A 10,553-nucleotide genomic window follows, 5' to 3' on the forward strand; every position below is an offset into this window, starting at 1 on the left:
ATGATCTGGATTCAAGAAATTCTTCAAGTATATTCACTGCTTGTTTATTTTCTTTTTTAACTTTTTTTTTCTTTTTGGTGGTTAGATATGAGAATTTGATGCAGATCAACTTGGAAGCATCAGAAGTGGATGAAATTTCAGAGATACACACAAAGCTCTTACGTGTAAGTGTCTTATGAAGTTATCCTGCCATTCTGAAAATGGTGTTTCTACAGAAAAAGCCAAATACATGATAACACAGGCTTCTGTGAATAACAGCTCTGAATTTTGAATGTCTAATTTCTAGATTGCCCATGGTTGTTAAAATACATTTTAACAATGTAAATATCTCACTGAAAACAGAGCAAATCCTTTGATATTACCTCAATGTGAAAATAAGTTCCTGAAAATACATTCCCATTTTCTAAAATACTCAAGAGTTATGACCTTGAAATATATTTTACTTTGCTTTTCTTTTCTTTTCCATTTTTTTCCTTTCCTTAAGGAATTGTTGACTACTTTATTGGCTTTCTAAAATGTTACAAACACAAACACATTTCAGAGTGATCTGCTTTGAAATGTTCATCATGTTTCCAGACATGTCAAGAAAAATTGAATATAACTTTACACACTGGGAGCAGGTATAAAGCTCTCCATTCTAAAAGCAAAAGATGATTAGTGCATTTTTATTTTGAAGGTTGTATGAACTGCAGAAAAAGGAAGGTATGAATTATGTGGGTAGTTATATGAACTCTTAATAAACCAAACGAATAAGGGTAAAAGTAAATAAGGGATATGTGAAAGGTTGAAGTTATTGTTGAAAGAAAATACATTTTAATTAACAGGAAATGCCAGCATCAAATACGATTCTTTCTTTAATAATACCTTGCTTTATCTGCTTCTAGCAAAGCCTGGGCAGATAATAGGGCATATTTCTTTAATGGAGATCAGTGAAACAAATGGGTCTATAGTATTAATGTGCTYAAGTAATACTCGAGTAATTCTTCACTTTACCCAGTGATAAGATTGAACTTCCTTGCTCTTATGTAGCTCTCCAGCTCTCAGGGCACAATAGAAACTAGTCTTCAAGATATCAAAACCAAACTTTCTCCTGGTGGTTTACTGACCGAYACCTGGGCAAATCAGGAAGGCATGCATCCAAAAGACAGAAAGTGAGTAATTGTACTTGTTTTTCTAATATGTATTGAATTCTGCATTGAGTTGTAGTTCATAAAACTCACTAATAAGTACTTGAGCTTATGTATAAAATACCTTTCTCTTCCTTKTGTCACTCTAGTCCAGAAAGGCTGCAGGCGCTGCTGTCTTCTATCACAGACATTTATTATCAGTTCAAAAAAGACAAAGCAGAACGAAGTAAGTTAATTATTTGATTCACTTTCAACATAAAATGTCATGCAAAGGACAGTTCAGTCTAAGTTTTACTAAGGTATTAGTGGTAGGTATGGAGAGTTCGCCACAGTGGATTTGTCTGTAGGTTCTTATTAATAAATTAACCACTATTAATACCATAAATTTGAATTTCAAGGCTGGAAAAGAGGAAAAAAGTATATGTCCACTTTTACATATCAGAAGAAGGAAAGTGTAGAGGAAATGGGTAAACTTAGTAGAGTTTTGCATAAATACAACTAACAGAATTAGACTGGTAATGTCTGTCATCTGCTCTGATCCTAGGGCTTCCTTATAATGAAGAACAAATACACAAGTTTGACAAGTAAGTTTTGAAGTTACCTATGGGAGCTACCATGATTGTTTTCAGGTGTCCTCCAGGTGCTCATGCCAATAACCCATCCTGTTGATTTTTATTGTAAATTGTAACCACTTTAGGATTGTTGTATTAAAAATTTCTTTAAAATATCTTAAATACGTAGGGGTACTAGCATATGATAATGAGGTGCTTTCTGGCTGTAGAGCTTTTTCAGTGATAGGCCTTCTAAATGCAAAGTACCTATGTGTTATGTGGGCATAACTGTTTTATAGGAAATGCACTTTTACCTGTTTTTTTTTAGGGAGGAAGAAGCCCTGAGTAAGATTAAAATGACTTTGTAGCTAAGGAGTAAAATATGGACTAGCTAACTGAAATTCTAGAATGATTTAATCTTATAGGAAATACAGCATGCAAAATTAATTTTAATGCCATTCTCTATGGCTGTTTAAAATTGTCACTCATGGAAGGTGGCCACATTAAGCATCTATGTGTCACTTGGGTCTCAACTCCCATCAGTCTCCACGGATTCTATACTTCTGTACTTGTCTTGGGATTTATTCAGTTCCTCATATGCAGATGTCTAATGCCATTTAAGTTGCCCTGAGGTGTCTGAGACATTCTCTGAGACTGGAAAGTAGAATACAGGTCAGATGGGAAACCTATGCCATTATGGACAGGTGGTTAGAAGCAGGGCAGGATATCTTTGCTGAAGAAGAGAAGGTTGCGTGGAGACCTCCTGGCAGCCATCCAGTAGCTGAAACAGGGGCCTACAAGAATCCAGGGGGACTCTTCATCAGGATCTGTAGTGACAGGACAAGGAGTAATGGCTTCAAACTGAAGGAGGGGCAATTTAGGTTGTATACATTGAAGAAGTTTTTCTCTGTGAAGGTGATGAGATGCTTGAACAGGTTGCCCCAACAAGTTGTGGCTGCCCCATCTCTGGCAGTGGTTTATGACGGGGGGGTTGGAACTAGATGATTTTTGTGGTCCCTTCCAACCCAAACCATTCTATGTTTCTATCTCACATGATGCTAGATGCTTATGTTTAAGTAAATAAATTATTCTCTGTGGCTGGTCAGTTGAGTTATTCCCTTGACTTTGCTGAATGCTGCATTAGAACAAATTCATGTAGTTTTCTAAAAACTTATGTAGTTTTCTAAAAAGTCTTGCTCTTGCTACCATGAGTGTGGCTTCACTGACAACTACAGATAGAAAGCTATCATGCAGAGGGCACAACCATGCCACTTGATCTTCCCATGGTGAAAGCTAAACTGGATAACTGCCAAGCAGAGGAGAGATTTTTCTGCTATTAAAACCATGCCCTTGTATTAGAATATCATTTACTTCAAATAAGTATGCTTCGTTTTCATGGTTTGAATACTGGTATATTTTCTGTCACAGTTATCTGCCTTGGACTGTACAGGTTGAGATCCTAAGTCCATCTTTTTTTGTACTTGATTCACCCCAGAGGGAAATGGCAGTGACTTTTGTTAAGGACTGTGCCCTATTGGCAGCAGATGCTGGCCTTTGTAATATTTACCTCTAGGCAGACAAGGGACCAGCACTCAATTTGAATTCTTTTTTTCTGGTTGAATGATAGGTATGCATTCCTGATGACAGTCCAGCTACACTCTAGCTAGAATTTAATTAACCAATATCTATCATGCAAGACTTTATGAAATACAGAAGTAGGTGTTAGTCTGTAGTGTTCCAGTATCCCTTACACTTATTGGTGCAATGCATAGCATGGCGAGGCAATTACACTGGGACTACTGTCTGCCACACTAACAAGAATTGGGTTTTGTTTTATTTTCCTTTCCTTTTCTGCGGTTCCTTTTCCTTCTTGTCATGAAATTAGGCTGACRCAAAACTCCCATTCTTTTTCTTGCATGTATGTTGCTCAGTGCAGAGGATTATTCATATATGCTGGAAGTTCCAGGTATCTACAGTAGGCAAATGCAAAATAATTAGGACTTTTGTCCTCTCCATTTAGAATCCCTTTTCCTTAAATATACCAGTTGACTCAAAGAAAACATTTGACCACTTATGCATATACAAATACAAACTAAATGCTTCAAATTATTTTTCTTCTCCCTGCTGGGGGATTATCTTTGAGATATAAATGGTCAGTTCCTGTGGAATGTTGCATTCTTACACATGATTACTACAGCATGAATAAAGGTGGCTGTACAGATTTGAAGTCCACAAACCTTTCTCCACGTTTCAGAAAGTGAGAGGAATGGGGTTTTGAAAGCACTATGACACTGTTTTGGTTGTTTCTGTGTTGCAGGCAGAAGCTATACTTGCATGCTACAAAAGCTATAGCTCTTTTCAAAGATGAATGTGTCAGCAAGTATGATACATTTTTGGACAAAGCTGAGGACTGGACAAGGCAAGCTATTGATTTCTTTAATATTTGGTAATGTTCACTGCATGACTTTTCTATAGGCAGCTATTAAGAAAAACACCTTTTTCTTTTAGGAAAATGCTTCACACAAGGAAGCAGTTACTGGCTCTCACCAACCAATGTTTTGGTATCGAAGAAGAGGTGTCCAAATACCAGGATTATATAAATGAGGTAGAATGCTTTAAAGTTATGWGAAGTATTTGCACAGATAAAAGACCCACATGTTTTCATGTCAACAGTGTTATTTGTAGTCAGTCTTACATTAATGCAGTTGTATTAAAATACAGGGCTTCATGGGTGCAGTACGTGGTCTGCAGTAGCTTCATTGCTATGTCAGAGTGGACTAGAGAATAGTGTTATTTTTTGAATAATTGAATAGTGTGATTTTTTTGAATCGTGACTTGATTTTCGAATTTGGTGGGGTTGGTTTGGTTTGGGGTGTGGTTTTTTTTTAATTTGGGTGAGGTTTTTTTGGTAGGGCTTGTGGGTTTGGATGTTTTGGGGTTTGTGGATTTAGGGTTTGGGGTTTTTTTGTCATATCAGTATTTTCCCCCCAAAAAATCAGTGCAGATGGATGTGCAGATGAAAAATGTTCTGTGCAACTGTTACCATAATATGATCTGAKGACCTAGAGGATTATCCTAATTCTCATTTGGAGTATAAAAACACTACTTCTATAGTCAAGATGATAGGATACATACTTAAGAACACTAAACTAATGATTTGGACAATAACTCTGCAGGATGCAAACTTAGCAGAATTGCCACAAAACTGAGAGAATAAGAGCATTTTCATCTGGCAAAATTTATTTATTTCTATTATTTTTTAGAAAGGAAAGATGAATGAAAGAAAAGCCCCTGCTAAGTATGAAATCAGTTCAGGAATTGTGAAGGGCAGCATTTTACTTGTTATTTGTGTTTTAGTAGCACCACCTATCCCTTGATTGATTAGAATCCTGTTGCCCTAGGATATCTACTGACATAACAAATACATAATTATTCCTTTCCAGAATTTATTGTGAAAGTATTAAATAAGAAGATGGAACAAACCAGGGAATTAAAAGTCATGTCAATACAAAACTTTGCTRTGATGATGCCAGCTTAGCGAATATGAGACACCTTAATACTATAATGAATTTATGAGGGATCACAAAAACGGAGAATTTAAAAAAGGATTTTAAGGCAGGCATCAAGATATACATGATGCTTATATTGTAACTTAAATTTCCTTTTTATCTGTTATAGTTACAAGATGCCCTGCCACAGAAAATGTTTGCAGCTTCCAGTGGAATGAAACACACAATGAATACAGTCTATCCAAGCTCAAACACATTAGTGGAAATGACTCTTGGGTGAGAATTTCATAATGGAATTGATGTAATACTGTATACTTGCTATACAGGGAATTGGAAAAAACTTTTTTGACTTAGTGATTGCTATATTAAGATCAAGAGTTTTACATTGCTAAAGTGGTGACACAGAACTGGAAGTGAATGGGGGACAGCATTAATATATCATCTGTCTCTTGGTAAATAACCAACTTATCTGTCCCTTATTTTGTATATAATAGGAAATTGCTGAAAACTGTGGTGGTGAGTGATTGGAGCAGGTAACTATCTCTATAAAAACTGTAACCTTTCTTTGGTTTGTGGTTACTATAGGATGAAGAAACTAAAGGAGGAAATGGAAGGTGTTGTTAAAGAGCTGGCTGAAAACAATCACATATTGGAAAGGCAAGCAATTATTTTTCCTTTTGGGGCTGGAACTAGGAGCAGGGTTAATTTGGTACATTTTATAGATCCAGAATTTAAACTAAGGGATCAATTCTATAATGTCTTTAACTGTAAATATATTTTAAACTGTTCAAAAGAGGTGTAACAAAATAATTATTCAAAACCTTGGAGCATTGCTGTAAAATCGTTCTGTCACAGCTGTTTTTGTGGCTTTTTTTCGTGTTACTTCGGTTTAGCCAGTAAAAATTCCTGTTGCCCAGACAGTTTAATTCTGAATTTAGAGACAATACTGTTGCAGCAATGCAGTGATGTCTTTTAATTCCTCACTTTTAGAATTTAGTTTTAACAACTGTGGAATTATACCAATCTGAATTAATGATATTGAGGTTTTCAGATTGCTTAAATAACATGAAGAAGCAAACATGTTTCTTACAATCCTGAGAGCGTGTTGTTATTATCACATACAGACTGAGCTTGATCTTTTTCCTATGATGATGATAAAATACAAAAATAAACATCTCCTAAAAGTTCTAGGGTAAACTGGTAGAGTGAGGTTTAGCTTCAAGCAGAATTAGTTTTGTTTTGTTCCCCACTCTCAGTCCTGTACTTGCAGTATAACTTCCTCTCTTCTGTCTTCTTTGCACATACAAAAGTTAGATACAAATACGCCTTTTGGCATGTGGCAAGGGAAATGAAAACTCTATAAATAAAGATTGATTCGATAATAGTCAACCACCTAAAAATATACTGTTTCTTTGGTTTAGATTTGGTGCTTTGACTATGGATGGTGGCCTGCATAACGTGGACTGTATCTAGCTTCCAAAGGACCCGAAGAGGACTTGTAAATTTTTTCAAAGGGAAAAAAATACTGTTGGGACTGTTACGGGCGGATAATGAATCTGTATCCAGGTTTTTTTCCCTTCAACAACTGTAGGATTAAAGAAAATGTAAATATGTATAGTATGTAAATACAAAAGAAATATATATCTTTTATTGGTCACTTTTAGGATAGAATAACTTCTGGCAGGGAATTGAGCCCCTTGGAGGACCTTGGAGGAGTCCTAAAGGGAAATGTATTGTTGATGAAATTGACATTTGTCTACTTTGAATATTGCCCTTTTTTTCAGAATTAAGTCTTCATTGCAAGAGGACTTGCAGTACTCCAAAACACCCTTGCATAATTTTTTTTTAAATTTCCTTTAGCAATCAGTATTATGTAGGTATCTGGCTGAATGAATTTGATCATCACAGAACATGACGAATGTTTTAATGAGATGTTTTTAAATGAGTATGAATATGGACTAACAGTGCAGATAGGACAGAATAGAAATGCATTTCTCTTTCCTTCACATCCAAACTGTTAGTTCACTTCTACATGAGAAAGCAAATTCACAATATTTTTTTAAGCTTTCTCCATATTTGGTGCCATGTTGTCTGTAACCATTTGACTGCTCAGTATATGGAAGTTTTGCATTCCAGCTTGTCAGAATGAATGTAAAAGTTCATTTTTTGGAGTACACCATTTGCAGAATTTCCCTGAAATCTTGTTGCTCACCACAACAGCAGTGGGTTCTTAAAACAGCTGCTTCTTAATCTTATTTGCAGGCATAATTTTTTAAAAGGTTAAAAATTYGGTATGAGAAGAATTTGTAGGTAGTCAGTAGACTGGATAGCATCATGGTTCAGTAATAACTGAATAGTGGAAAAGAAGTTACCAGTCTAGATCTTTAAAAGGGACCACTCCCACTGCTGGCTTACAACTGAGATACCAAACTTTGATGGAAAATTTAGTAAGATTGTGCATTTATTTTCCAGCATCAGTAGTTACTACTTTCAGTACTACACGATGGGGTTGCAGAGATGCAGAGTGAAGCATTCTGCTCCAAAATACATAGGAGAAGGCGAATAGGAAAACGAATAAAACTCAGGAAAGATCCCTTTCTTTGGTTACTACAGATGTATGTACTTGTTTCAATTGAGCATGCAGATATTACAAAACTCATTCTTACCTTGTGGAAACCTGGCCATGGACATTCAGTGGTATCCAATAGTACTTCTCATTGCTGTATTATGTCTGTAAGAGCTGAACCCAATATATTTAGGATTTTCTATAATTACTGGTGGAACATTTAGGTATAAACTAAACAACATTGACCTGTGATAGCATCTGGTAGTTTTGTGATGCTTATTCCCTGCTTATCTGTCCAGGTCAGAATACAAAACATTTTCATTTCCTTTTGAGAAAATTTCCTTTGAGAGAAAATTATGAAATTAATAAATGAAGGTTTCATTTTAAAAGAAAATGGAATTCACTTGCCCTTATGTCCAAGACCTGCTTTCCAGTGTTCTTGGTAAGAATTGAAAAAGGGAATTCCAACATTTTTACACCCATGTGAGCAGCTTCTGTCTTTGCGAGTTTTGTCACCCAAAAAATCTAGCTATGCAAAAGGAGTGCTACAGTTTGTCACACATCTTTCCTTGGTTAACCATGGCATTCTTAAATGTTTTAAAATACTGGAATCATGTCCAACTGGAATGTTTTAATGCCTGCTTGTGCATTTGCTCATTCACATCCACAATCTCACTGAGTGTCAATAAAACACATGAATAAATGTGAAAGAATTGGGCTCTCTAGCTGTGCATAAACTGTGTTTTGTTTCCAACATTATAACACTTTGTTGTTTCAAAGTTCTTAATCTTGAAAGAAATAAAATGCTAGGTGGAATATATAATTTTCAACTTCCTTATACTGAAGCAGTCAGAAAAAGAAAGTCAATTGTAGTAACTACAGTCTTTATGTTGAAATATGTGCAGCATTCTTTTACATGGTTGAAAATGTTTTATTATATTTTATGTTCATTTTAAACATTGCTGGCTTTAGTGTTGCTGAATACATCAGTAATCTTAATCTTGTTAAAATTTCTTTTTCTAAAGCAATTTTAACAAAGCAGTAGCTAAGAAACTTGAAGTAATCAGTTCATAATCTTCTGCTTACGTTATGATGAAGCAAATAATTTTTCAAGTTAAAGCGTAGCATACTGTACCATCAACTTTTTGCTCAATGTAAGTGTCCTGATGCTATGAGTCATGCTATTGATTTGCCAAAAGAAGTAATAGAAAGTAATATATGGTTCTTCCTGAAGCTGGTTTACTGGTTTGGGAGGTTCAGCTGAATATATTAATTATCTGTTACTTGAACAAACCTGTCATCATATGAATTGTGAAAATGCATGAGTGAACAGCCGAATGGCATAAATACATCACCAACCACTTATTGTACAGTGTGTACTTCTGCCTTTTCATAATTTAATTTTCTGTTAATTTCGGTATTGCCTTATGAGTTTTACTTCCTTGTAAGCACAATAGAGAGCCTGAAATAGGAAGTTACAAATTGCAGCTCAGTTTGCATTATCCAGCTGTTTGGAAAATGTTCCCTGCACAACAGAATCATTAGCACAGGCAATATGAGAGCCACTAATTCTTTTAATTTTCTTTTTAACTACGTGGTTGGCACATGTTCTGAACAATGTTAGCTCGTTTAATGGTGGCAAAATTCTTAGTCTCTGCTCAGTATGAAATGGTCCACTGGTAGAAATCAATGAGTTCTAATGTAGTCAGTCACTGTAGAAGTGGTAATCATAAACTAGTTGTGGATAATCCTGAGCAGAAATGGGAAAAAAAGGGAATTGGTGGCTGAAAAAACAGTATTGCAAGAAGAGGGGTGTAAAAGTCTTTGGTAATCTAAAGGCTGTTTCAGAAGATGAGCGTTCACTGTGTCTGTGGTGAAAGGATATAGAATACTAACTGTAGTGCAAAAAAAAACCCCAGCCTACAACTTTGGAGAAACCTCTCTAATGGTAAGGAGAGGCAAGTGCCAAAACCGATTGTCTTGGGAACAGCAATTCCGTTTGTAGCAGGGTTATAGGATCAGGTTAACTGGCGGGAGTTCTTGTGACTGATTCTGCCATTGGCAAGGCTTCACGACCTTCTAATTTTCTATGCCCTAAACAGTTTTGGGCTTTTTTTGCATCAATCACAAAAATTGTGATAGGGGTAATATCCCTCAGTGGAATTTGCTGTTTTGTCTCTGGTGCCAGCCCAGGCAGCAGTAGCTGTAAGTGAACATCTTTTGGAGAACTTCGATGCCTGTGGGTAAGGCCGTCAGCGGTAGGTTGAGTTGCTGGCGTGCTGCGGGCAGGGGCATGGCACGGTTCTTCGAAGTTGTGTTGTGCTCTTGGAAACACACAAGTATTGAATGAACTCTCTGACTACCCAGGCCGCCACAGCCTCTTCATCTAGGTGCGGGTTATGGCACTCCTGCCCAGCCCTGGGAAATATTTCCTCCAGTAGCTGCTTTAAGGAATTGAGGCAGATCATTTTAATGGGAACCTAGTGAAGCGCATCACCAGCTTTTGTCAGCTCCCCCTGTGCCAAGGGCTGCTTCAGCATCCCTGAGTACGTTTATGCCGAATGATGCGGAGCTTGTGCCTCCCGGGTGCGGGGCCGGCAGACCGGCGAGAGGGCCGGGCGGCCGGGGGGGGACGCGGACGCGGTGCGGCGCCTCCTTCACCCCCGCCGCCTCCCCGCTCCCCTTGCCCGCGGGTGCCGTGTGCGTGAGGCGGGCAGAGGCGGCGGCGGCCGGCGCGCCCCGCTCCGCATGGCGGCGGCGGCGAGGGACCGGCGGGAGAAGCCTCGGCGGGGCCGGGTGG

At 37.4% G+C, this 10,553-nt stretch overlaps 1 protein-coding gene across 2 annotated transcripts in view; it reads left to right on the plus strand.

Moving 5' to 3' along the window:
- TBK1 (TANK binding kinase 1) overlaps positions 1-9,155 on the plus strand; it is a 28,111-nt gene extending 18,956 nt beyond the window's left edge. For both annotated transcript variants that reach the window (XM_057377104.1, XM_057377094.1), the window contains exons 13-21: positions 86-164; positions 1,030-1,151; positions 1,277-1,353; positions 1,672-1,711; positions 3,996-4,097; positions 4,187-4,283; positions 5,357-5,463; positions 5,773-5,844; positions 6,609-9,155. In XM_057377104.1, the coding sequence (XP_057233087.1) occupies positions 86-164; positions 1,030-1,151; positions 1,277-1,353; positions 1,672-1,711; positions 3,996-4,097; positions 4,187-4,283; positions 5,357-5,463; positions 5,773-5,844; positions 6,609-6,660 (748 nt within the window). In that variant the 3' untranslated portion in view covers positions 6,661-9,155. The remainder of the gene's footprint in view (positions 1-85; positions 165-1,029; positions 1,152-1,276; positions 1,354-1,671; positions 1,712-3,995; positions 4,098-4,186; positions 4,284-5,356; positions 5,464-5,772; positions 5,845-6,608) is intronic.
- Positions 9,156-10,553: the final 1,398 nt, after the last annotated feature.

Source organism: Malurus melanocephalus, unplaced genomic scaffold (genome assembly GCF_030028575.1).
Source record: "Malurus melanocephalus ecotype Western Australia unplaced genomic scaffold, MMel_1.1 scaffold_10, whole genome shotgun sequence".
NCBI lineage: Eukaryota > Metazoa > Chordata > Aves > Passeriformes > Maluridae > Malurus > Malurus melanocephalus.